Source organism: Ictidomys tridecemlineatus, chromosome 2, assembly GCF_052094955.1.
Source record: "Ictidomys tridecemlineatus isolate mIctTri1 chromosome 2, mIctTri1.hap1, whole genome shotgun sequence".
NCBI lineage: Eukaryota > Metazoa > Chordata > Mammalia > Rodentia > Sciuridae > Ictidomys > Ictidomys tridecemlineatus.
In genome coordinates this window covers 3,648,534-3,676,044 of record NC_135478.1, presented here as the reverse complement: position 1 = coordinate 3,676,044, position 27,511 = coordinate 3,648,534, and the positions used below count along the sequence as shown (strand labels likewise).

At 50.3% G+C, this 27,511-nt stretch overlaps 1 protein-coding gene across 1 annotated transcript; it reads right to left on the bottom strand.

Moving 5' to 3' along the window:
• On the bottom strand, positions 1-27,511 carry LOC101956870 (long-chain-fatty-acid--CoA ligase ACSBG2). The gene is made up of 12 exons (XM_078029506.1): positions 27,365-27,511; positions 25,747-25,835; positions 22,742-22,862; positions 20,542-20,625; positions 17,225-17,374; positions 11,053-11,229; positions 7,274-7,455; positions 6,970-7,203; positions 2,673-2,890; positions 858-997; positions 447-693; positions 1-259 (listed from the first exon to the last, which is right to left on the bottom strand). Exons 1-12 carry the CDS (start codon positions 27,509-27,511, stop codon positions 186-188), a joined length of 1,863 nt encoding a protein of 620 aa, XP_077885632.1. The 3' UTR covers positions 1-185.

Here is a 27,511-nt window from a genome sequence, read left to right as displayed (position 1 = left end):
CAGACCAGCTCTGAAGGAGGCGCCACACCCCAAGGAGGGGAGCAGGAGTGAGGCCAGACGCTCCCCAGAACCCACTGAGACTCGCCCCAGGCCGAGACTCTACCCACTCCTGCCGATCAGCAGGGCCCAGCAAAGCCAAGCAACTGGACCTCACCACTGGGGCAGCCCAGGCCCTGCCTGGGCAGTCACTGGTAGAAGTTCTCGATTTGTGTTTTGTATTTCTGGGCTATGAATGGCCTCTTCATTTTTGTTGTTGGACCTGTTGAGAATGGAGAAATCGATTGAGTCACGGAGGAAAGCAAAGTCCAAACTTGCAGCATGACCAGGAGACAGAGTCCCCTGGCCAAGACCCACAAGCCCTCTGACCCCCAAGAGGCCACCTGGCCCAGATGCCGGCAAGGGACCAGCCCCTGAGGTGGGCATCGTCAGCTGCCCAGCCCACTCACCAAGCTCTCCGCCTTGGATGGAGAAGTCCTTCTCCAAGATGACCCACTTGTGGATCCGCTGTGCCTCGCTGGTGGCTTCCAGGTTCACAGCGTCTATGCCTTGCTGGATGGCCTCGTAGATGAGTGGGTCTTGCTGCCTCACGATCTCGGTCACGGTGTCTGCCTGGCTGCCCAGGCTCCGGCAGAAGTTGATGGCCTCCGAGCTCAGCCTGTTCAGGGGTGCTCCGCTCGCCTGATCCATCTCACACTGCCCCAGGACAGCCCTGTCACCACACACGGTCCTTGGCCAGCCCCACCCAACCCAGGCCCTGAAGACCAAGAAGTGATTTTGAGCCTGCAGGCCAGCTCCTGGCCCTGGGCCGGGCCGGGCCGGCTGTGGAGGCCCCGGGGGACAGCAGGGGCCCACCTCACCTTCAGCGTCAGCAGTATGCTCAGAAACTTGGCTCTGTCGCCCACCAGCATGGCATTACTGATGATGGGGATCCTCTCCCTCACCAGGTTCTCGATGGGAACGGGGGCCACGTTTTCACCACCCGCAGTGATGAGGATTTCTGCAACAAGGCTTGCCTCAACCAGGTCCACCCATGACAACAGGAAACCCCCACTGGGGTGGGCACAGAACGGCAGATGACACTCACCTCCAAAGTCTCAGGAGCATGCAGGCCCTGGCCCCATCTCCCTGGTCACTTGCTTTCCCATCAAGAATCCCAGGCCTAGTTCCTGCCTGGCCCCCAGGCCTGTCCTGGCCTTTCTCACGTCTTGCTTACAGGCTAGTGAAGGCCCTGGGGCCAGGCTCTGTCTGTCTCTTGCTGCTGCTTCCCTTGCCTGGCCACCTAGGAGCCTAGTTCCAGTCTTACCCTGGGGGCGTGTGTGGCATCCCTCATTCTCTAAGAATCCTTCCCCCTCTGCCCAGTCTCCAGAAACCTTCATCTCCAGAATTCACGTCTCCTCCTACCCTACACCCAGAAAATTTACTCTTTCATTCTGTGATCCTGTCTCCTCCAGTCCCAGGACCTGGCAAAGCTGCCCTTACAATGGCCATTTGTCCCAACAGCATCTTCACTGTGATGGTGCAGAACACCTCTGTGGCATGGCCTGCCCAGGGACCCCTCCCTGGGGACAGCACTGGCTGTTTCACTAGCAATCTGCTCTTTCATGCGGTTGGCCTGGGTGGGGTGGACCACAGGGATGACCAGGTCTAACAGGTCGGCATATTCCAGCCCCTACAGTGAGACTCATTCTGAGACACATGCATTCCTCTTGATAATCTTTTCTCCATTGGTCCAGTGAAAGCCAGGCATACAGTGTTTGCACTGGAACTACTGGAAATACTACTCTCTTCCCTTTGGAGTTAGAAATGAACCTAGACTGTTGGTAGCCTTCTTGCCAAAAACAGGAACCAGTTTATTAGCAATGGCATTAGCACAAAGAAGGAAAAAGATTCATTGTGAAGTCATTTTGGTACCTGGATCCAGCTATGCCTGAAGCTAGAACTTCTGGACTTTTCAGTTATATTTAGCCAACAGTTTTGCTTTGCCACTCAATTTGAAATGAGTTTTCTGTCACTCATCACAAGAAATAATGTTATCATAGCCCATTTATTGAATAGTTACTGCCTATGTCAAATTTGATACCAATGCTTTCTATATGAGTTGGCCAACTACATGGTTCTGTGCGCCAAATCTGGCCCATTGCTCAATTTTGTGTGACCATACGCCAAAAATGTTTATTTTTTTAAATATGTATTTTCCAAGTGGACAAAAGGAAGTGAAAGGAGGATTATTTGTGACACATAAAATCTCGTGGAATTCCACACCCATTCCTTCATGCACCGTCTGAGGCTGTGCCAAGGTGGCATGACTGGCAGTGGCAGTGGAGACTGTGAGTCCCGGAAACCCAGAAGCACTTTCCATGGGGCCTTCTCCAGGAAACCCTGGGAGATCCTGCCCTTGTCGTTGCCATTAACCCTCCAGCCCTGTAGATGAGCACCCTCACATCCTCAAGCTACAGTGGAGGGGATGGGTGTTTCAGGGCCCGTCCCTCCAGGTCCGTCCTCCCACAGGAAGACTATGGAGTGCCAAATGATGGGGGTGGTTTCCTGGGCATGAGGAGGAGGCTGGGTCATGCCCACCAGGGTGCCCTTCACGGGAGGTGGGAAAGCCAGGAAGCCCTTGCACCAGCACGTGCAAGAGGCCCTCAGAGCCCAGACCCCGGCACCAGTGCTACCTTTGATGCGGCCGGTGATAAACAGGAACCCCTGGTTGTCCACTCGGCCCAGGTCCCCCGAGTGCAGCCAGCCATCCTCGTCAATGGTCTCTCGGGTCGTGTCCTCCCTGTCCAGGTAGCCCATGAAGATGTGCCTGCCCCACATGCAGACCTCCCCAGTGCCGTCCTTGTTCTGCTGGACCAGCATGTTCTCACACCCACTCACGATCTTGCCACAGCTGCCAGGGGGACACGAGTGGGGAAACCGAGGCTCAGAGACAGCATCACCCGCAGTGTGCTCAGAGGGCCCAGCAGATGTGAGCAGGGGCCTGCCAAAGTGTTTCATCTGCTAAATTCCCAACCCTCTGTGAACTGGGAACCCTAGCAGTGATGTTTTGTTGTTTTGGGGGGCAGAGGAAGGTACTGGGGATTAAACTCAGGGGCACTCACCACTGAGCCACATCTCCAGGCCTATGTTGTATTTTATTTAGAGATAGGGTCTCACTGAGTTGCTTGGTGCCTTGCTTTTTATTGAGGCTGGCTTTAAAGCAATCCTCTTACCTCAGCCTCCCAAGCCGCTGGGATCATAGGCGTGCACAGCCATGGTTGGCTGTGGATTGTTTTTATTTATTTATTTATTTGAAGTGCTGGGCATCAAACCTAGGGCCTTACCTGTTCCACTGAACCCCAACCCCAGCCTCTGTGGACTGTATTTATACCCATGAACATGGGAGAAGGAAAAAGTGCTTAAGGATAGGGAAAAAAATCCCCCCACCCTTGAGAAAACAGCCGTGTAGACCTACACATCTACACTGCAGGTCCCCCGGACCAGGACAGCTGACCATAAGCAAACCTACCAGCTAGAATCTCCCTAGAGGGGAAAAGTTACTTCCACAAGATAGCACAGCATCATCTGAAATCTGGATTCTTACAAGACTCACTTCTCTAGAAATACACTTGCAAGGGCAGTTTTAGGATGCAGAGATAAACACGTTCTTGCATCACTGAGATCTCCTTCCCTGGAAACTAGAAGGATACGGGTTTAAGGGTTAAGCCCAGGAATCACCTCAGCAAGAGAAAAAAGGCAGGGCTGAGACATTCAGAACTTAAAAAAGACTTATAGCTTCTCCACTGAAGCCTTTCTAGATATGTAGAAAAGTCTAGAAGCCATAAAACAAGATTGATAACTTCAACCAGATAAAAATCATAAATTTCTGTACATCAAAAAACAGATTATGGCTGGGGTTGTAGCTCGGTGGTAGAGCACTTGCCTAGCATGTGTGAGGCATTGGGTTAGATTCTCAGCACCACATTTAAATAAAATAAAGGTCCATTGACGACTAAAAAATATTTTAAAAAACCACATTAACTGGGGCTGGGGTTGTAGGCTCAGGAGTAGAGAGCTCGCCTAGCACATCCAAGACCCAGGGTTTGATCCTCAGCACCACATAAAAATAAATAAAATAAAGGTGTTGTTAAAAAAATTAACTAAAATAAAAACCCTAATGAAAAAATGAAAGACAAAGGGTTGATTTTCCTAATATGTAAATGCTAACAAATAATTCAATTTTTAATGGGAAGATAATGTAGACAGATAGTTCAGAGAAAAGGAAGTACAAATGGGTTTTATATGTGTGAAAAGATTATTTCTAACTCCACTTATAATAAAAGGAAGAGAAAAATGGAGATATCATTTTGCATCACAGTATAAAATGTCTATGTCAAACATTCATTTTATCATTATTTATGGGAACACCTGATGGGAGAAATTTAGCCCTAAATAGTCACCAGTCAGGGAAGCACTTAATAATTTATGGTACGACCATTTGTGTCCTCTGGAATACCACAAAGCTGTTAAGAATAAGGCAGCTGGGGCTGGGGTCGTGGCTCAGGGGGACAGCACTCACCTAGCAAGTTCGAGGCCCTGGGTTTGATCATCAGCACCGCATAAAAATAAATAAAGTAAGGTGTTGTGTCTAAGTACAATTAAAAAAAATTTTTTTAAAAAGAATAAGGCAGCCAGGGCAGGGGCTCAGTAATAAAGTGCGTGCCTAGCATGCACTCGGCCCTGGCTTCCACCCCACGCACACACCACGCGCAGGCGCACACATGCACAGAGCAGCTGTTCTACTGACAGGGACGTTCTCCACGTGATAAGAACCCCTTCTAACGAAATCCATCTGACTCCGAGCATAGATGGTGCCAGTCCAGGATGAGGGGAAGTTGCCCTGAGCCCGGCTTGGGCGGGAGCCCTGTTGCCTGAGCTGATGTGGTTCCTGGGTTGCAGAGAGAACAAGAGAGTTCAGAGGAGGAGGGTTCTGTGTCTGTTTTGACATGGCAAATGGTTCTGTTGGGGATAAATGCACACCGCCTATGTCAATGCCTGACGTGTGCCAGCTGGACTAGAAAGAACACTGGTGGTTTTGCCTCTGGGAGGTGGTTACAGGTTGAATTTTGTTGTGCCCCACCCCCTGCTCCCCAGTTCATATGTATAAGTCCTAAACCCAAGTAGCATGGCATGTGACCTTACCTGGAAACAAGTACTGCAGGTGTGATTATTTAAAAGGAGGTCACACTGGGGCAGGGTGGGCCCTAATCCAGTGTGACTGGTGTCCTTACAGAATGGGGAAATGGGGACACACACACACAGTACCACATGAAGATGGAGGTGAGAGGGTGACACTCCATAAGTCAAAGAACACCAGAAAAATCACCAGAAGTTGGGGAGGGGCCTGGGCAGATTCCCCATCACAGCTTCAGAAGTAGCCGGCCCTGTCCACGTCCTGATCTGACTTCCAGCCTCCAGAACTGGCAGCCCACACACTTCTGCTGTTTAGGGGGGGTGCTTTGTTACGGCTGCCCTAGGGGACTCAGGAGAGGGCTCGGGTGGGGACTTTCATGGTGCCATCTTTAAGCCTGCTGACTCACACATATCACTCACTGAAAAGGATCATTTGAAGACAGAGACTGGCATTGGCACCTTGCTTCCAGGGGTGGGTGGGAAGCACTGCTTTTTGGTTCTGAAAAACACTAGGGGGCCTTGGGGTTCTGCAGAAGACAGATTTTGATGGGAGTTTAGAGGCAGGAGAGGGTTTCGTCAGGTTAGAAAGATTTAACTTATGTTTTGTTTTTGAAATATTTTTATTAGCTGTTGATGGATCTTTATTTAATTAATTTTTTTATACGTGGTGCTGAGAATGGAACCCAGTGCCTCCCACAGCCAGGCAAGCCTCTGCCCCTGAGCCCCAGCCCCAGCCTGTTTTGCTACCTCAGTTGGCACCTGACAAGGGAGAGCCCCAAGCAGGACAGGGAGGTGAGAATGGTGACACGGTGGCAGGGCCGGGTGTCAGAGAGACCCTACCAGAAGATTCTGTGAAGGAACAAGGCTCAGCCTCAGCGCTGAGCTTGCCCTTGGTGATCTCCTGGTTTTGGTATCATCTGGGTCAACCTCTCGGCCTGGGGTGAGTCCAACTTGGGAAAACCCAGAAAGGGGCCGCGGAAGTGTTAGAGATGGAAGATGGCCAAGTGGAGGGGCTTCCAGGTCACAGGACGTGAACTTGGAGGCAGAACTCGCCAGCGACATGGGGGCGGCCCTTGCTTTAGCTGACCAAGCAGGGGTCCGCGCCTCAGGAAGCTGGGGCGCTGGAGGCCCGAGACTGGGGCCTTCCTGGAGAGGCCCGGAGGCCGCCTGGCCCCTGCCCCCTGCCCTCTGCCCCTGCCCCAGCCCCTGCCCTGCCTGCCCCCTGCCAGGGCCTGCCCCCCGCCCCTGCCCCCCCCCCCGCCCCCGCCCCCGCCCCCGCCCCTGCCCGGGCCTGCCCCTGCCCCAGCCCCTGTCCCTGCCCCTGCCCCCTGGCCCCCCCTCCCTGCCCCCTGCCCCCCGTCCCTGCCCCCCGTCCCTGCCCCTGCCCCCTACCCCCGCCCCCGCCCCTGCCCGGGCCTGCCCCCCGTCCCTGCCCCTGCCCCTGCCCCTGCCCCCTGCCCCCTGCCCCCGGTCCCTGCCCCCTGCCCCTGTCCCTGCCCCCTGCCCCCGCCCCCGCCCCTGCCCGGGCCTGCCCCCCCATCCCTACCCCTGCCCCCTGCCCCCTGCCCCCCGTCCCTGCCCCCTGCCCCTGTCCCTGCCCCCTGCCCCCGCCCCCGCCCCTGCCCGGGCCTGCCCCTTGCCCCTGCCCCCTGGCCCCCCCCTGCCCCCTGCCCCTGCCACCTGGCCCCCCCCTGCCCCCTGCCCCTGCCCCCTGGCCCCCCCCTGCCCCCTGCCCCCTGCCCCTGTCCCCTGCCCCCTGCCCCCTGCCCCCGCCCCCGACCCGCCCGGGCCGCCCACCTCAGGATGCGGTAGTCGCTGTGGGTGGACATGGAGTGGGGCCCCGAGCTCTCGCTCAGGCCGTAGATCTCGCCTATGGGGATGTCCAGGCTCAGGAAGAACTCGGACGTGCTCTCGGGCAGCGGCGCGGCCCCGCTGAGGAAGGCGCGGCAGCGCTCCAGGCCCAGGGAGCTGCGGACCCTGCTGTACACCAGCGCCTTGGCCATGTGGTAGCCCAGCGGCAGGTCGCGTTTCCTGCGGGCCAAGGACGTCCTGGGGCGGCGGGACGGCGGGGCTGCCCCGCCCGGGCCTGGCCTCCACCTACCCGAGCATCCGTTTGGTGTTGACCTTCAGGCCCGTGTCCTTTGCCCACGTGAAGGCCTTCTTCCTCAAGCTGGAGGCCTTGGCCAGGTTGTCCTTGATGGTGTCGTGCATCTTCTCCCAGATGCGGGGCACCCCCAGGAAGATGGTGGGCTTTATCTCCTTCAGGGTGTGCACCAGTGTGCCCTGCGCGGACGGTCGGGGCAGGTCGGGTCGGGCAGGGGCAGGCCCCGCGGTGCCTTGGCGGGACGTGAGCCGCGGTGTGGCACAGCCCGAGGACCTTCCCCTCAAGGACTGGACAGCGCGAGTCCCACGGGAGCTCCTGCTCTCCAGGGCTCGGATGTGGCACCCACACCGGGAAGATGCTTGGAAGTGAGTCAGGGGGTTAGCTGAATGAAAGACTTGGATACACAGAGAAAGGCAAACAAGATGTGATTTGTGGCATAATGGGAACAACTTGCATGTTAAGCAAGTGGGATCAGCTAAAGAAACTGCCCAAGCTTGTAATGGGACAGTATGCAGTTGTGAGAAATAATAATTAAAAAAGCAAGATTCACCTCCCAGCTGATCTTTTGATCCCGCAATCCCTGTCCAAATCCATGCAGGAGGTCATGTACAAATCAACAGGCGATCTTATGTTTTACATAGAAAAGCCAGGCTACCAACAGGCAAAGCGATTTGAGAGAAGAACAAAATCAGAGGCTCCTACCTAGTTTTAAAACTTACTATAAAATAGGCTAATCCACTGTGCAGGCTTTCCCAGAACTGAGGGGGTTCCAGAAATGCAAGACTTTCAGTTTAAAAAGTGGGGAATCCCCAGGCATCCCCAGGCACACTGGGACAGGTCGCTCACCCTGATACAAAGTGCCATGACCAAGGCAGTGGGTTTTGGCCTAAGGATGGCCGTGCTGCTCAAGGGAGCAGAGCAGAAGTCCCGCAAGAAACCTTCCATTTATAAACAACCAATTTTCAATAACGTGCCGAGGACTGCAGGGCAGAGAGAGGGACTCCACACAGTGAGCCAGGGGGCTCCGCTTGGCAACACTAAAACTGAAATGGGCATCGCCCTAAAGTGGAGGTGATAAAACAAATCCTTCTAGAGGAAAAGAGAAGAAAATCTCTGTGATGTTAGCATGAGCCAAGATTTCCTAGATACCAGAACAAAAGCATAAAAGGGGGAACCCTAAGTGGGTCTCATTCAAGTTAAACACTTGTCACTCTTCAAAAGACTATGACGAAAACAGAGATACACACCACAGGACCAGGAGAGCACCTGTGAGTCTTCTATTTGATAAAGAATTCATGGTGGTGGGGGGGGTGCTCAGTGGTAGAGCGCTGGCCCGGCACAGGTGAGGCTCTGGGTTTGATCCTCAGCACTGCATAAAAGTAAATAAAATAAAGGTATTGTGTAATTACAAAGAAAATTTTTAAAAATCATAACCAGAATATGTAAAGAACTCTTAAAATCAACACTAAGGTTAAATATCCAACCAAAATTTAAAATGCAAAAGAGTCAAACGGACATTTCTCCAAAGAAGATATACACATAGCCAATAAACACAGGGAAAGATCTTCCCATCACTGGCCATTAGGGAAGTGCAAGTTAAAGTCATAAGGCACCACTTTGCACCCATTAGAATGGCCGTCAAGTAATTTTAAGTGGATACGTGCTCCGGGCACCCATGGAGAAACCAGACCTTCATACTCCCCCGTGGATGTGAAGTGCTGCGGCTACTGTGAAACACACAGGCACATCCTTAAACCGCAAGACCCCTCAGCACAACTCTGATTGACAATTAAAAACTCTGACACTATTAGGGACTGATAAGGATGTGGGAAGATGGAACTTCTTGGATCCTGTAGGTGACTGTGGATACTTTATGCATTCAGTTAAAAAAATAAAAAAGCATGCCTTATCGAGTAACTGCAGTGGCTTAAGCACCGAGCAGAGGGGACAGGAGAGTGACTGAGAGACCGAGGAAGCAGTCAGGCAAAGAATGAAGAGACAGGGAGAGTCAGCCACTCACAGAACAGAAGGCAGAACAAAGGCCTCCCCCCAAATGTGTCCTCCTCACCCTAACCCCCAGAACTGGTGATGACCATGACTTTGGGGACAGAAGGGTCTTTGCAGATGTGGCTGAGTTGAGGGGTTGTTGAGGGGTTGAACCCAAGCCCCCTCATCACTGAGCTACACCTCGAGATCTCTAGTCTTTTTTTTTTTTAATTGAGTCAGGGTCTTGCTCAGTTTCTGGGGCTACCCTTGAGCTTGAGATCCTTGTGTCTCAGCCTCCCAAGTTCCTGGGACTACAGGTACGGGCCACCAAGCCCAGCAGAGTTGAGAATCTTGAATGGGGACATTTCCCGAATCATCCGGGCAGCCCAGTGTCATCACAAGGTCCTTGCAAGGGGGGGCCAGGAGGCCAGAGTCAGGGACATGTGTTGATGGAAGCCAACTGTGGAGGAGGGTGGAGAGGGGAAGATCCCGCACCGCTGACTCAGCAGGTGGAGGGAGGCCACCACTGAGGAGGGGAAGGAAGGAAATGGTTCTCCCCAAGGCCTCCCAGACAGAACCACCCCAGGACACCGAGAGAGAGGCATTTCGGACGGACTTCCGACCCCCAGAGCCGTAACATAATAAAAGTGTGCCTTGCTAAGCCACAACTGTGCGGTCAGTGACGTGGCAGTACCAGGGAGTTCTGGGTGCAGCAGGGGCCGCCGGAACTCCAGAGTTTGCAAAGTCCAGACACAAAAGAAATCAAAATTCCTCTCACAGAATTACTCTGGAAAAGCTTCCATGGGCGATCTCCAGCCACATGAAGGAATATCCAAAAACAGGACACAGTGACCCTGGAAAACAGACCACAGTGTGGGGGAAGGGTAGCCCTGCATGGCGGCTTGTAGAAGGTGCTGTGGGTGTTCTGGCCTGGTCCCCACAGGGCACAGTGTCTTCTTTTTGGGGAGGCGGCCTTACTCAGAAAGGCCTGGCAAGTTGCGCTCCCCCGTGGTGCGTGAGACTACAACCAGTGACTCTCTGAGACACAGACCCCAGTCTTCCTGGCCCAAGTGGGGCGACTCTGTGCTGCATTCATGTCTTAGGGCTTCCCATGGATTGAAGGAGGTTTTAGTCCAGTCAAACCGACACCCTTTCTTGGCTTCTTCCCCTGACCTTCTCTGCTCCTCTCCTTTCACTTGAGAGCTTCCTCTCAGTAAATCACAAAAATACCCATCTCAGATTTTGCTTCTATGTGGTCCAACCTAGGACAACAGCCGTCCAGATTAGAGCTAAGAATTGAAGGGGGAAAAAGGCAACTTTTTTTGACCATTTGAAAAAATGCCAATGAACACGGGCTGGATCAAATGGAGCGACTGGACTGGTGTGCAAAAATGTCACCAAATTGAAAACGAAAAGCAAGTATTAACTCTAGGAAAACCAAAAAGTTGTACCCGACAGGGAAACATAACCATACAGTGAAGTGCTGGGCTAAACTGTTAAGAATGATTGACCCCGAGAGGATGGGAAGGGAGATGTGTGGAAACGGGGGAGAAAAGGAAGTCAATTTTTACTTACCACAGTGGAAAGGTAATTGATGATATTTAACATTCAATAAATCAAGAAAAGATGGTATCACATATTCAAGGAATCTTGAAGCAGAAGACAAGGACTGAGGAAAAAGCCTCATAGACCCAGAGCTTAGCAGGACACCTGTTCCCTGGAGGGACAGCCCTCCACCCCTGAGGCCGCCCAGAGGATGCCGTGGGGCCCAGGTCCTCACTCAGCCTTACCTTGAGCGCGTCTGATTCAGCAAAGTAAATGACAGCGCCGATCTTTATGGGCACCCACATGTCCATCATCTGCGCTGCAATATGGCTGAGGGGCAGGTAGCTGACCACCACCTCCTGATGCTCGGGGGTGGCCGTCAGCTCCAGGTCCCTCACCACTGCTCCAGCCATCCACGTGATCTAGAACACAAGAGACGCCCACAGGCCCTCACCTCCCCTCCCCGAGGCCGTGCTGCGATCCGCCTGCCCAGTCCGGCTCTGCAGCTCCAAGCTGCCACTCCGCCCTGCTCCCAGCACCTGGGGTCCGTGGCTCCCTGTTCCCCAGCCCGTCTCACAGATGGGGAGCAGCAGCACAGGGCAGTGCCACTAGCAATGTGTGAGTGTGCCTTTCTCCCTACGTCCTCACCAACATTTGCTGTTCCTTGTCAGTGCAGTTTTAATTTGCGTTTCTCTAATTGCTAGAGATGTTGAACTTTTTTTTATACATTTGTTGACCATTTGTATTTCTTCTTCTGTGAAGTGTTTATTCAGTTCTTTTGCCCATCTATTAATTGGGTTATTTATTTGTGTGTGTAATATTATATTTTTCAGTTTTTTGTGTATCCTGGAGATTAACGCTCTGAGGTGCAAGTGGCTAAGATTTTTTTCCCATTCTGTAGGCTTTCCATGTTTTTGACTGTTTCCTTTGCTGTGAAGAAGCTTTTTAGCTTGATACAATTCCATTCACCGATTCTTGGTTCTTTCTTGTGCTTTAGTAGTCTTGTTGGGGAATTTGTTTACTACATTCGTCTAAGATCTTGGTTTTTACAGACATCTGATTAATTTACAAAGCTAAAGTGTTAAAATATCAACCACTAAATATAAAATCAAGTACTCTTTACTTATTAAGTTCCATAAGATAATATATTTAAACATTTTGTGCGTTTTCATAAATTGGTAAATGGAAAAAAAGTTTAATATTGCTATGGTCTGTGTCTTTGCTGACACAAGGTTACTAAGAGTTAAGATTCTATCATGGGTAATTTATATACAAAGAGTATAAGAAGTTTCAGTTGGGTTTCAATTATAGTATTACAGTACCATAAAAAAAAACATGAAAGTATTTCATCTTATTAAGTGGAGTAATTTGTCTTAATCAGAAATTTTATAAGAGTTGTTTCAGAATGTGAATTTATAAAAAGGGTTAATGGCTAGAAAAGAGATATTAAAAGATTCAAGATGTGAAAATATATTTTAATATGGAAGGTTAAAAGAAAAAAATGTTTCTAGATGAGATAATCTCTGTGTGGTAAAGAAAAAGTTGAAAAAGGCCATTTAAAAAGATTTTGAGGAAACTAGACTTACTTTAAAAGCTTGAGAAAGGAAGAAAGAAGAAAAAGGTGTTTGTACATGGCAGATCGAGACAAAGCTTCTTAATGGAGTAAAAAAAAAAAAAAGCCTTTGGTTGAAGGGCAGCCATGTAAACTAACATTAAAGCAATTTAAACAGAATCTAAGCCTCGTTTAAAAGAGTGAAGCTGTAGGTGGTGAAAAAGTACATGTAAAAGTACAGTATGGATGATAATTGGAGGCTTTAAAAGGTTAAACTGAAGGTGGTTGAGATACCTTCATGGCGGAAAAAAGAAAAAAGAGATATAAAAAGATTCAAGATGTGGAAATATATTTTAATATGGAAGGTTATAAGAAAAAGAAATGTTTCTAGATGAGATAATCTTTGTGTGGTAAAACAAAAAGTTGTAAAATGTCTAAGTAAGTTGCAAAAGACTTTAAAAGGTTAAATTGAAGGTGGTTAAGATGCCTTCACGACGGAGGAAAGATTGCGTCATTCGAAGCCTAGTTAATCTTAAAAGCATTACTTTAAAAAAAAAACCATGAAAATGGGAAGATAATAGGATAAAAGATATTTAGATAAAGAAGATTAAAAATTTGAAGTGGAAAACTTTAAAAACAGAAGTACAGAAAGGTAAAAAAAGAGAGAGAAGATGTAGAAAGATAAAAAAGATATAGGAAGATAAAAAAGATGTAGAAAGACAAGAATTTTAAACCCACAAAATAGGAAACAAAAGAAAACTAGGAGAGAAAAAAGCAACTAAGGGTAAATATAAAAACCTTAGAAGAAAACTAGAAGATAGAAATAAGATAGAAAATGGTTGAAAATGTCAAATAAAGGTATTTCAGATAGAAAATGCAAAAGGCTAAGATAACTATTAGATACAGACATTCAAGATAGAAAAAGGTAGAAGAGAGAATTTTAAAGTCAAATATTGGATAAAATAGAAGAACAAGGAGATTATTAGTAATTTTTTTCAAAAAGCCCATCAACTTTAATTTCTGGTGGTGCAGAAATTAGAAGTCTCAGATGAGGGTGTTAAAATTTATAGACAAGAGCCAATTTAGAAAACATTAAACTAGAAGGAAATTGGTTTAAAACCACATCAAAAAATTAAAAGGACTAAAATAATTCTAAAAACTAAGGCAGAATGCTTTTGAAAGACTTAAATTTAAAAGGATCTTTAAGGGGTATATATCCCCCAAAGATAAACTTAAAATAACCCTTTTTACTCTAAACTTTTTAAATTTGGATTCATCAGGACTTAGTGCTGCAGAAAGGCATATGTATCCAAAAAATGTACATAAGCCTAAGGTACTTTGGAAAGATATTCTAACAGGACAATGGAAAGGTCCTGACCCAGTGATAGTCTGGAGTCGGGGCTCTGTCTGTGTGTTTCCACAGGGAGAACAGCAGCTGATTTGGATTCCAGAGAGATTAACTAAAGCAATTTCTACAGAAAAAGAAGATGATTTGACTCAAATCCATAACAGCTGATATCCAGGGCTCCAGCTTGGCTCTTCTTACATCTGCGACAGCGATTAACAACGGTGCTTTTTTCAATATCTATTTTATTATTGCATTTTCCCACATCATAAAGTTCTATTTTATTTTTTGAGCTCATACAGACCTAGGTTAATGTTTTTCTGATCAGTTTTATTTTTTGACTGTGGAGTTTTTAAACATTGCAATGGAGATTTCACCTAGGTAAAGCTACAAGGCCTTTACTATTGTCTTATGTGTTGTACGTTTGTGTGCACTCTTGTGTTTTGTGTTGTATGTCTGTGTGTGCATATGTCCATATATCATATATGAGGAGCGCTCATGAAAAAATGGATCAGAATTTTTTTTTATTATTCACGTGATTTAAATGGTTTAATTTAAATTAGGTAAACAGCTGTTAAGGATTGTTTTTAAAGGAGGTTAACAGATCTGTTTGTTTACTTTCACCTTTCCTTCTCATTATATTTAATAATTCTGTTCAGGATAATGTCTCTTTAGCATCATTGCCAGAATTCCCATCTCCATCCCAGTGCCGGTGAAGACTAAGATAAAACCAAACTACAGCTTCTATGATAGCCACCACAGTAAACTGTGTAAACTGATGCATCAATGAATATAACTCAACAAGTAATGCTCAATCAAGGACTGGATTTGCTTTGGGAGGAAATGGACATATTGATAGACTCCTCCGCTTTGAACTGCTTGCAGTGGTAGTGCTGATGGTGTCACCAGTGATGCAATTTTTGCAATTTTTCCGTCAACTGGCTTGGTGTTGTGGCATTTCTGTATCCTCCTCCCTTCTGCTAGTGATGGTCTAAACTTGGGGGCCAACAGAGGTGAGGCAAGAACCTCACCCCCCCACTGGTGCATAGGCCTATCCACAAGTATGGCTGTATGCTGGACCGGTAGTCAGTGACGGGTATGATCCAATTGCAGTGGTATCAACCTAAGACAGGAGGCTGACGCCTAGAGGTCAGTTCATCCCATGACGGGTAAGAACCATATGTTGAATTGGACAACCTACCAGGCACGGTCCCTAGCCACATTGCTTGTTGCTTAATTAATCAGAAGGGGGGAGATGCTGAGAGCCATTGCCAAGTAGGAATGACACATGGCAATTTCTTTGTCAGCCTACTCCATGTTGCTTAGAGGAAGGACTCTCCATTGTGGAAATGGGCTTGCCTTTGGACCCAGGTCATTTGCAGTGACATTGCATGTATGCTTGAGTAAGGTGACCCTGCTCAAGGACCAGGGCGGATCCAGGTTTAGGGCGCTCCTTGGGTTTAGGGCGGTTCCAGGTTTAAGGTGGACCCTGCTGGGAATAGGGCGTATCCTGCTGCCTCCGGCGCGCCCGTTCCTTGAGTTCCCTTTGAGTTCTCGCGGGATTCAGAGAGTATTTGGGATTCAGAGCCCCGTGGAGTACGTGGATTTTGCCTAGAACGTGGATTCCCCCAGAACCTGTGTATAAAGTACCGGTGACAGTTTGAGAATAGAGAGTTGCTGTTTGAATCTACAAAGTGTGTGGTGGCTCGTGATTTTGTGCCCATCCAGACTGCGGCAGCCAACAAGATGGAGATTTGGTCCTACTTTTTGTTCTAGTAGGCACAGGGTCTCTGGTCTAATGCCGAGGTCCTTGAATCTCATGCTTACTATAAAACAATAGAACCAAACAGGCTGCCCACGATCCCATCACACAAATACGCCAACAGTGAGCAGACTGCTGCTTTCCCATTTCCAGAGCGTACTTCAAGTAGAGTTTTAGTGTCTACAATTTCGCTATCTGTATTTCTCAATATTGTCGTAAATCTATGGGGAACAGTTACTGTGCTAATCTAGCCACGTGGACCTCGCAGCTGTCCCTCCAACTCACCAGGCCTGCTTCAGCCTCAGGGCCTTTGCACCGGCCATTCCCTCTTCCTGGAATGCTCTTCCTCTGGCTCCCCCCCCCACCTACTCCCACGGTGGGCTGCTGCTTGAATATTTGGCGTGGCTCAAATGTCACCTCCTTAGAGGGGCCACCTTACACGGCTGCGGTTGAAGGTGTTATGGTCTGAGTCTTAGCACAGCCTGTGTTTGCCTGTTCACCTCCTGTCTGTCTTCCAGGAACCCAGCATTGGGTCTGGCTTGTTCACTGTAGTATCCCCAGCCCTGGAGCGTCCCCACCACGGTGTGTGCTTGACAGCTGTTGCTGGGCGAGTGGACGGGAGAGAGGATGGCCAAGTCCAACGCGTGGAGCATTTGGCCCAGATATGTCCTCGGGATTAGTCCATCTCCTGCTCTGGGCCGCCAAAGGAGTCTTACTTCCATCTTGAGAGGTGCTACCACTCGCAGCCGCAGTCCTGCCAGTCTGAGGTTGGTCTGAACTGTCTGCCATGGGGTGTTGGAAGTTTGGTCCTCAGTCGGGAGATGGCGGACCTTTAAGAGCTGGGGCCTACTGGGTGCCCCTGGGTCACTCAGGGTGCTACCTTTGGAAGGGTTGGTGGGACTTCAACTCTCCGCCTTCCTCTTTGGCCATAGGATCTCCTCCCACATGCACTCCTGCCATGGGACCCTCCCCAGAGCCAGTGCCATACTACTTGGACTCTCAGTCTCTAAAACTAATAGCTCTTTTCTTTATAATGTTAGCCTGCCTCAGGTGTTTTGTTACAGCAACAGAAAACAAACTAATGTAGAAACCACTACTGCCACTCCTGGGTAAATTTTTACATAGATGGAATCATGTGACATGTGTCCGCCTTATTCTTTTATAACAAAGATCAAATCACCAGCAGCTCTGGGCTCTGCCTCTAGACCCACAGTCAGCCCTCCTGATCCAGATGTGGGATGCACATCCTTGGAGTCACGCAACCACAGATGGAAATATTAAAAAAAAAAAAAAGGAATCGCACCTGCCCTGAACACGAACAGACTCTTTTTTCCTTGTCCTTATTCCCTACACAGCACAGCACAAGGACTCTGTGCATGGCTGAGGGTTTCTGAGGCAGCCACCACGATTCAAGGTCTGCGGAAGACGCGGGCCACGCACACACCACGCTTCCACCCCGCACCCGCGCACCCCACACGTGGCGCTCGGAGCGGGTCCGAGGGGGTCGCGAACCACCCGCTGTGGCCATCGAGGGGCCACCGCGCAAGTTTCTCCAGCCCACCCCGCTGGCCGGGAGTGGACACGCCCTGCCCTCCCGGCTCTCATTTAGAAAACAGAATCCACCGGGTTTAGCTCTCTACAAACCAGAGCCCCGGGTGGAAACGCTCCCCTCCCGCAGGGGAGGAAACCGAGGCTTGGAGGCCGGGAACCAAGCCCCATCTCCCCACCCGCCGCCCACAGCCAAGGGCTGGCGCTCACGTTGTCGTGGCTGAGCATGACGCCCTTGGGCAGGCCGACGGTCCCCGAGGTGTAGATGATGACCGCACACTGATTCGCTTTCTGGGTCTTGATGACCTGGTCCAGCTGCGTGTCAGGAATGCTGTTGCCAAGTTCCATGAAGTCAAGCCACTGTGCATGGACAAGAGAGCCCAGGATGGGGGCCGCCGGCTCGGGGGACCCACCCACTGGCTGGCCCCGCCAAGGTCGGGCTCTGCTCCCGCAGGGCTCCAGGCCCCTCGAAAGCTCTGCGCCTCCCAGTGCCGTCGCCTCTTTGGGCCTCAGTTTCCTCATTTGTGAAATGGGAATGATTTCAGGACCCACTCCTGTGGAGGTTCCCAGCGGTAACAGAATCCACTCATGGAGGAGGAGGAGGACCAGGAGGAGGACCAGGAGGAGGACCGGGAGGAGGACCGGGAGGAGGACCGGGAGGAGGAGGAGGACGGGGAGGAGGAGGACCAGGAGGAGGAGGAGGACGGGGAGGAGGAGGAGGAGGGGGAGGAGGACCAGGAGGAGGACGGGGAGGAGGAGGAGGAGGAGGACCAGGAGGAGGACCAGGAGGACCAGGAGGAGGATCAGGAGGAGGAGGGGGACGGGGAGGAGGAGGAGGGGGGGGAGGAGGACCCAGAGGAGGGGGAGGAGGACCGGGAGGAGGAGGAGGACCAGGAGGAGGAGAAGGAGAACGAGGACCAGGAGGAGGACCAGGAGGAGGACCAGGAGGAGGATCAGGAGGAGGAGGAGGGGGAGTGGTGGCAGAGTGTGTTTTCCAAAAGTGATGCCATTTATGGTGTCACATCTCTTTGGAGGCCCTGCCCTGTGGTTCCTGGCAGAGCTTTGGGTTGGCTCTGCGGCTTCCAAGACAGGTCATAAAAGGCAAGGCAGTGTCCACCTGGCCAGCTGCCTCCCAAGACATCCTCTGTGGGAAACCGACCAGCAAATGAGTCTGGGGTCTCCTGGTCACAGCTCGGGAGCCATATGGTGAAAGCACAAAGAGACGGGGAAAGAGGCTGGAGGAGTCGCAGCGGAGAACAGGGTGAGCACTAGGGCTGGGTAGGGCATGGAATTTAAGACACACACAGCCCTTGGTAATCAAGATGAAAAATGTTACAATGCAATTCAAAAGTCACTATTAATGCAAAAAATCTGATGACTATATCAAAATTTTAGATAAAGACTGGACCATTGGGTCCAAGCCATAGCAGAACCTGCAGCCAGAAGAAAACTGTGTGCGCCTGGTATATGTTCTTTTACATATTTTAAAGTGGTCAGTGGTTTGTTTGTTTGTTTTGGGAGGGGGGACTGGGGATTGAACCCAGGGGCACTTGACCACTGAGCCATATCCCCAGCCCTATGTTGTATTTTATTTAGAGACAGGGTCTCACTGAGTTGCTTAGCATTTCACTTTTGCTGAGGCTGGCTTGGAACTTGAAATCCTCCTGCCTCAGCCTCCCTAGCCACTGGGATTACGGGTATGTGCCACTGCGCTGAGCTTCAGTGGTTTTATTTTTATCTTCTGTGGAACTGGAGATGGAACCCAGGGCTCCTGCGTGTTAGACAAGTGTGCTACCACAGAGCTATATCCCCAGACCCAGTAAATGGTTTTAATAAAAAATATTATTGGCCTGGGGTTGTGGCTCAGCAGTAGAGAGCGCGCCCCGCATGTGTGAGACCATGGGTTTGATCTTCAGCACCACATAAAAATAAATAAAATAAAGGTATATATATATATATATATATATATATATATATATACAATAAATTATGGCTTAGGTATCAGTAAAATATTTAACTTTCAAATAATGTGAGTTGCAGGGCTGGGGCTGTAGCTCAGTGGTAGAGCACTTGACTTGCCTAGCATGAATGAGGCACTGGGTTCGATCCTCAGCACCACATAAAAATAAACAAAATAAAGGCATCCTGTCCACTTACAACTACAAAAAATATAAAAATAATAATAATGTGAGTTGTATATTTGAAAATCACTTAGGCTTAAAGTATTCTCACAAAAAAAACAAGTATTTAAAGTAATCTAGGGGCTGGGGTTGTGGCTCGGAGGTAGAGCGCTGGACTAGCATGTGTGAGGCACTGGGTTCGATCCTCAGAACCACATAAAAAATAAAATAAAGATATTGTGTCCACCTATAACCAAAAAATAAATATTTTTAAAAATAAAGTAATCTATATGGTAAAAAGTTTGATTTAGATATTCCATAGTATATACATATAGGAGAATATCATATTGTAAAACATAAATATGCATAATTTTTACTCATAAAAATAAATTTAAAAAATGTGTTTTAATACATCTAACTTTCAATTTTTTGGTATTTTTTCAACCACCTTCATGTTCTGAAAAAAAAAATGAAATGATTGTTGCTGTTTTAATCCACCAACTTTGGGGATGTGTCCTTATCCAACAATAAGTAACCAGAACAGGCACCTTCCCACTGCAAAAGAAAAAAGAGTCCCAGAGTCCCCCAGCTTCCCGCTACAGGGTCCCGTCCACTTCCATGGCAAAGCCTCACCCATCCCTCTGCAAGGCCAGCCTCTCCTTTGCTCTCTGCCCACTTCCCTTAAGAGTTCCCACCCACCTCCCTTACCACGTCTAGGGCTCAGGGCATGGCCACGCCCGTGCCCCAGCATGGCCCCACCTACTCCCCAGCATGGCCCCACCCATTCCCCAGCATGGCTCCACCCCTTCCCCAGCATGGCCCCACCTACTCCCCACATGGCTCCACCCTTTCCACCTAAATTGTCTTATCCACTCCCCCAGCACGGTCCCACCTCTTCCCCAACATGGTCCCATCCCTTCCAAGCATGGCCCCACCCCTTAACAGCATGGTCCCCTCCACTCCCCCAGCATGGTCCCACCCACTCCCCAGCATGTCCCACCCACTCCCCAGCATGGTCCCCTCCACTCCCCAGCATGTCCCACCCACTCCCCCGCATGGCCCCACCCACTCCCCGCATGGCCCCACCCACTCCCCGCATGGCCCCACCCACTCCCCCGCATGGCCCCACCCACTCCCCAGCATGTCCCACCCACTCCCCAGCATGTCCCACCCACTCCCCCGCATGGCCCCACCCACTCCCCGCATGGCCCCACCCACTCCCCCGCGTGGCCCCACCCACTCCCCCGCGTGGCCCCACCCACTCCGCAGCACAGCACCTCTCACTCCCCCCACCCCATGACCCTGTCCACTTCCCTTACCCCGCCCCCTCTGCTTGCCCTTGGACCGGCTAACCCACCTCCCCGGCAAGGCCCAGTCCCCTCCCCAGCGCCCGCCTCCCCCACTTACAGAGTACAGGTTGTTGCTTCTCTCCTTCAGTGGAGGCTTGTACTGGATGATGGCTTTTAGGGTCGCCAGCTTGCTTCGCGGAATCTGAAACAAAGTTCCCTGTGGGGCTTGGGGCAACCCAGCCCTGGGAAGCTGACGCTGGCAGAGTCTCAGCTCCGTCCTGAAGCAGCTCCAGCCTTCTGTCTTTCCCCGCCCGCGCTGCAAAGCCCTGCTCTGTCATGGCTGGTTTGGGCTACCGGATTCTTTGGGGTCGCATCAGTAGTAGCCTGCAACGGGCAAGAGTGGATGAAGACCACCGCCTGCGGCCGGGCGCTTCTCAGGCCGCTCTGCTGCTCTGCGTGGCGGACGCTGGCCTGGTTCTCCCCTTTCCAGCGACCTGCACTCGGCAGCAGGATTCGGCTAACCTAGGCCACAAAATTCTTCATGAAGGTGGCTGGCACCGAACACGCTGGGAGCCGGCTACCGGGCCTAGGACTGTCCGGTTCTGGCGACTGGTGCGATTCCTACGGCCTGTTCGTGCAGAGGAGGGCACTTTTATGGCGTTATCTGGCCAGCCCAGAGAAGGAGCCACCTCCGGCATGCCCCGTGCTCAGACAAGAAGCTGGTGGGGCAGCCGGGCAAGAGTTTTCCAGGGGGAAGAACCAGATGCTCAGCAGCCTGGAGAGGCCCAGCCTAGGGAGTTTGAGGACCCCAGAGAGCATGGCCAGAGGGGACACCAGGACAGTGACAGGGAAGGAGGCAAGAAAGGGTGGTGAGGGCCAGCGGGGTGGAGCCTGGGAGGCCAAGGCCAGGAGTTTAAGCTGTTCTCACAGGAGACAGGAAACCTCTGGGGGTCAAGGGTCATGATCATTCCCCAAATCAACGCTCTCCAGCGGAGCTTCATATCCAGTTTGAATCTTTTATACAGAGCAACTAGAACAACAAATCCGTCTCTCCCCAACTGCGCCTTCCCCAAAACTAGGAACAGAAATAACTTGCTATGCATGGGAGGCCAGACATGCCAGAATCAGGGCTGTAAGGTATGGCATCCAGGGAGCTGTAGAGGGAACCATCAGGGCATGTGGCATATTTCAGTGACAGAAAACTCATATTAAGCCAATATGCATGGCAGGAGGAAGGACCCCACCCACCCACCATCACCCCCGGCCCCTGCCATAGTGTGAACAAACAGCGGTGACATGGGTATTGGAGACCACAGCAGCTGCACTTAAGAAAGCAACTCCCAGAAGCTTAAGGCTGGAGCTGTCTGTCATTCCTGAAGCCTGGTGTGGAAGCTCAGCGGCTCTAGCTGGGAGTTCGTTGAGTCTGGACAGTGTGCCTGAATTTCAGACATGGGAACACACATGATCGACGTGATCAGAAGATGCCATCAATGGCAAGACACGTCTGTTCTCTAGAGATATGACAAGTCAAGAACTGTGTGACTCAGAGGCTTTGGAGCTGAATGAGGAATTTGGTGGCCTACAAGTCTCTTCCCAGGACTCTCCTACCTTCAGGATCCTCCTGCCAAAAGCTGATGCAGGAAACTGCAGCTTGTTCAAACAGATTTTTACAACATTTATACAAAGATACTACCAAAAGAAAAGAAGAAGAGAGGCTAAATTTCCTTGCACACAGAGAAAACTCACCTGAAAATTTCACCGCAAAGTGAAATAAAATTGCAATCCAGCTCTCCAGCATACCATTTAAAAGGTAATGAAGCAAAGAGCACAAAGTAGACATTCAGGTGCTCAGGGGAGGAAGGGCCTGTCACCCAGGGGGAAAAAATGAAACAGGAAGGTGCAGAACTCAGGAAAGAAATAGAAAAGCAAAGTCATTTCAGAAATGAAAACAGTGACAAGAAATGCAGAAAATGTCAGGGAGCGTGGCCTTGAAATCATCACACTCCTAAAGGAAAGATAGATCGTGTCTGTAAAATAAAATGGCATCTATAAAATCATGCATAAATGCATTTTTTACGTGGAGGTTGAGCCGTCAACTCAGTTACCATTAATTGGAAATTAAACCCCCCACAATCTGCCGCCTCCACCAAAGCAGCTTCCCCTGGACCTTGGTGTGGTCATGGAGGACTCTTCCCGAGCCCATTTCAGGGGGAACCCCCATCTCAATCATTAGCATCTACCAGGGAGTCCGATGAGGCCTGGCCAGAGCCCTGGGGTCTCCGGGTGGCTGCGGCGGGCAGTGCTAGGTAAGGCTTTACCGAAAGTATTTTCTGTAACTGTTGATCGTTTTCAACCAGCAGGACGTTCACCTTGGCGTGCGAGATGACATATTGACAAGCATCGGCAGAATTGGTGGCATAAATACCAACACAGAGGCCCCTGGGGAAAGAAAACACATTTGCATGTGTGCTCACTCCCCTGGCCGTGAGCGGGCAGGGAGGTCAGGCAGAGGAGAGTCTGCAGGCGAGTTTGGAGGTCACAGTCTCAGCACCTGCTTAACCATATTGAAAGCAACAGGAGTGACATCCATGAGGAGCGGGAACTCCTACCTTGTCACCATGACAGTGGATCACAGCACCCTGACCACACCCCACTGTACCCCAAGAGAGCAGAGGCCAGCACAGGGGCTGCTTGCTCAAGGTTACATGGCAAGGAGGGGTCAGGCGTGGGATCGGAACCCCCAGCCCAGGCCTCGGCTCCTTCTCCACTCGCTGTCTTTGGTTCTCACGTGTAACCTTGCTGGTGACAGACAATTGTGGTTTTGTGTGCATTTCAATGGCAGATGACACGAAGCATCTTTGCCAGTATTGATGGGCTACTTCTCTGTGCGACTTCTGCTCAAGTCTTTCACCCATTTAAAAGTTTTGTCTTTTTTTTTTTTACGGAGTTACGGAATTTCTTTGCACATTCTAGATACAAATTCTCTGATAGGTTCAAGTTTTATGAATATTTTCTCCAAGCATGTGGCTTGCCTGTTCATGTTCTTCTTGGTGTCTTCTGATGAGCAGACATTTTTATTTTTATTTTTTTTATCATTTATTTATTTATTTATTTTTGTTCTATGGCATTTTTATTTTAAAAATTTATGGGTTTTACATGACTATAATAATAATAATGGATATCATATTCTTATCATAACCAAAACTTACAGGGCTTACTATATGCTTAAAGTGTCTTCTATTTCCTCTTTACAACAACTTTCAGGTATTATTATTAGCTTCACTTTTTGCATAGAGGAAACTTTGTGTTAACAGATGTAAATAACTGGTATATGTCCTCAAGGTTATGTAATAGTAACACTAGGCTTACATATAGGTACATGGTGTACTCTTCACTACTTTAGAATCATTTTAATGGGTTTTTTTTGCCAAGTTTTTTTTTTAAAAAGCCAATTTGCCTACTTGTAGAAGTTATTTCCTGTCATTCTTTTTAGAAAATCACATTTCTCTTAACATCATCACTTATGTTTGTTGTTTTATATTATTTCCCCAGGATTGATGATTAGAAATGGTATTACTGAGTCAAAAAAAAATGTAAATTTTTAGTGTTAACAAAGCCCATTTGTCAGCCTTTTATTTTATTTTTATTTTGCTTTCTGTGTCCCAAGACGACTTTGGATACTCCAGGTTGTGAAGATATTCTCCTGTGCTGCCTTTTTCCAGAAGCTTCAGAATTTAGCTTTTGTGATTGGGTCTACAGCCCACCTCAATCTAAGTTTGTGTACGGTGTGAGGTAGGGATCAAGGCTGGCGCATTTCCATGTGCACATCCAGCACCATTGGTTGACTTTGGTGCTTTTTTATGAGAGTCAGTGGCCAAGTATATGTAGGTCTGTTTCTGGGCTCTCTGCTCTGTTGATCTAGTTGTGCTGCTAGATTGTGCAGGAAATCATGCAGGTTATAATCATGTGAAATAGTTACCCTCATCACCGTTTGCAGGCTCTGTCGAAGGGCTTAATCCTGTGAGGCTTGGGGGCATATTGAAATCATACTCATTTTCCCAGATGACACAAGATCTTGGGAAGACCCAATCGCTCTAGACTCAGCTGCAGTCTGCGACCAGAGCCCACCCACGCACCACACTGCCTCACCACGCTGCCCTGAAGCACAAACTGACTCTTTGTTAAAGTTCATTCCAACACACTAATAAGTCAGGACTGATATATGCTCGAATGAAATTCAGAAGTCGAACGTACTAGAGTGTGTAGGTCTTCGTGCCCACACGTGTGCATGCTATGTCTGTTTTGGCCGTCGACCTCAGTTTCCTGTGTTGGCTGCTCCATCCCTGCCCACGCTGGACACCACATTCACTCTTGACGGGCAGCATCGGAGGACCTCGGCAGGGCAAATGATCACGGGATGCAGAGTCTCTCGGGATCCATGGCATCCCTCACGTGGGGAGTCTAAACGGGTGATTCTGTCCCACGGGGGGTACCCTTGGAAATCCTGGGGACATTTATGGTTGTCACAACTTGAGGGTACTGCCGACATTTCCAGGGTGGAGACCAGGGATGGCTGGGATGTCCCACCACTGAGAACGGTTCAGCCTCAGGGGTCATCAGTGCCAGGAGGGAGACACCCCGGTGTAGACAAAGATGGCTGGTCTTTTTCCTTTAGGATTATTTGTAGGTTTACCCCTTACACACAGGGACTTCACATGGGCTTTCACTTGACCATACAGACGGTCACCATTTATGAAATACCTCCTGCATCATCTGGTGAATTACGCCCCAAAGGTGGATTAGACAGTCCCCATCCATGTGCAACTTATCTCCAGGGCGTCCTGGCCCCGCATAACTCCACCATTGGCAGAGAGGTTCCCTCTGGAGACAGGACAATATAAATTCCACGTTATTCACATTTCATCATAATACAAATTAAATGAAAGTGAATAAACGAGGCCTTATGCAGCCGGAGGGAAACAGCGAGGGGTTTTCTGGGTGCAGCTGACCAAGAGCCTGGGTCTGGGGCTGGCCCTTCCGCCTTGGCTCTCTCCTCTGTGCCTACGGGGTGGCAGGGCCCACTTCACATTGCTCTGTGAGAGCCCCGTGCTTGGCCCGGGGTCAGAAGTCTCCAGATGTCATCTGTGATCACTGCCTTGAACAGAGTTCTCTCGCCGAAGGAAAAAATGTACCGGCTCAAGGAACACCATCACCTGACCCGAGATGAGAGTGACTCCTGCCCGCTAACCTGGGGCCGGCCATGGCTGCCAGGCCCAGGGCGGTGGCTCCCCGACACTCCCAGTGGACCAGGGCGGCGCCTTACCCTGCCAAGACGGCACCGAGAGCTGCGATGAACCACTCGACCGAGTTGAATCCCAGGATGCCGACCCCGTGGAACCGCTGCAGGCCCAGCTGGAAGGGAAGGGAAGGAAGTCAGAGAGCTCGTGGGCCGTGATCTCCAGGATGTGAGAAGTGGGCTCCAAGGTAGTCAGTGCCACCACGGAAACGTGACTCTGGGAGGTGGGTTTGCCCCCTCTGTGTGACACTCCATTTGTGTATCTTTTTGTTTTTTGTGACACAATATGAGTCATCTTCACCGTGCAGTGTGCCGTCCAGGGCGCTGCCGTCCAGGGCGTCCATCCCCAGAGCTTCCTCCTCTCCCCATCTGGCAGCTCTGTCCCTTGTGACACTGGCGCCCGCCCAGTCCCAGCCCCCGCTCCCACCGCGCTGCTTCTGAAGACGCAGGTGTGTGGGGAGGGGGTCCCGGGAGTGGGACCGGGCGGCATTTGTCCTTCTGTGACTGATGGCTCGCTGCTCAGGGTGCCTTGGGTCACCCATGCCGCGGCACTCCCGCGTCCTGTCTGGATGATGTCCCCCATTTTGGAGCCCCTGCTGCTTGGCTACTGTGAATGGCGGTGGCGAGCGCTGGGCCACACAAATACCTCCCTGTGCCCTGGCTTTCAACTTGGATATCCCCCGGGGAACGGAGCTGCTGGACGCATGGGGGTCCCAGGTCTAATGCCTAAGGAGCGCCGTGCTCGTTTTCAGACGGGCCCCACCGTTCTGCATTCCAACAACTGTGCAAGGTTCCCAGCGTCTCGGCGTCCTCACCAACGCGTGTGATTTTATGGTTTCTTTAAAACCCTACCCTGGGCGTGGTGGTGCACACCTGTGATCCCAGAGACGCAAGGCTGAGGCAGGAGGATGGCAAGTTCAAGACCAGCCTGTCTCAGCAACAGAGCCCTCCCCCAAGGTCAATCCCCAGGACAAAAACCCCCAAACCACACACTCATATGTATATATGTACCTGTATGTGGGTGGACGTCTGAATGGATGTGAAATTATTTTTATGTCTAATAACAAAAGCACTCAAGAGAGTGGCATCCTATGGTGATGAATGGCACACTTAGAGGAGCAGGCCTATTGCAGATGTGGCTGACAACGACCCAGGAAAGCTGATGAAGCTGGCTTTGAGGGAGGCGCCCTTTTGTTCTGGGTACCGCGTAAGTAACTTGGGACAGCTTGTCCGCAGCCTCAGGAGGCGCCCTGAGCCAGAGCCACCCAGCAAAGCTGGCCCTGGATTCATGGGAGGAAACAAACATCTGTCATTTTAAGTCACTGTAGGATAGCTTGTTATGTAGCAGTCACTGACTCCTACACTGAGATGCCAGAATAAGGAGCAAAAGCCAGATTCAGAACCTTGGGTGTAAAACTGTGCAAACATGAAACTTGTGTGATATAGACATACGATTTGTTCCCCAAAAGGACATGCAAAAAAAACTGGCAATGGTGGCTTCCTCCACAGGGGACCCGGGTGGCTGAGGGTCAAGGGCTGCGGGGAGCCTTTTCATCAATTGACTCTTGCACGTTTCAGAGCTTCGGTGTTTGGTACCCGATCCCCCTGCGTGGACCCCGCGAACGTGTGGTCCCAACCCGCTCACCTTGATCAAGGCTCTGGCGGCCTTCCGGCAAGCCTGGTAGTACTGGTAGAAATTCAGAGTTTCCCATTTCTCGCCATCCTTCCACGCGAGAGCCGGGTAAGAGCCGAATCGTTGGACGGACTCTTGAAACAGCTCAGGGATGGTCAT

Bases quoted from the DNA above. Each gene is read 5' to 3' on its own strand.
- LOC101956870 (XM_078029506.1), bottom strand. From the start codon at position 27,511: ATGACCATCCCTGAGCTGTTTCAAGAGTCCGTCCAACGATTCGGCTCT. The intron at 22,863-25,746 runs GTAAGGCGCCGC...TTCTTTCCCCAG, and splicing joins CTCGGTGCCGTCTTGGCAGG to GGGCCTCTGTGTTGGTATTT. The intron at 2,891-6,969 runs GTGGGCGGCCCG...TCCCCCTGGCAG, and splicing joins AGCGACTACCGCATCCTGAG to CTGTGGCAAGATCGTGAGTG.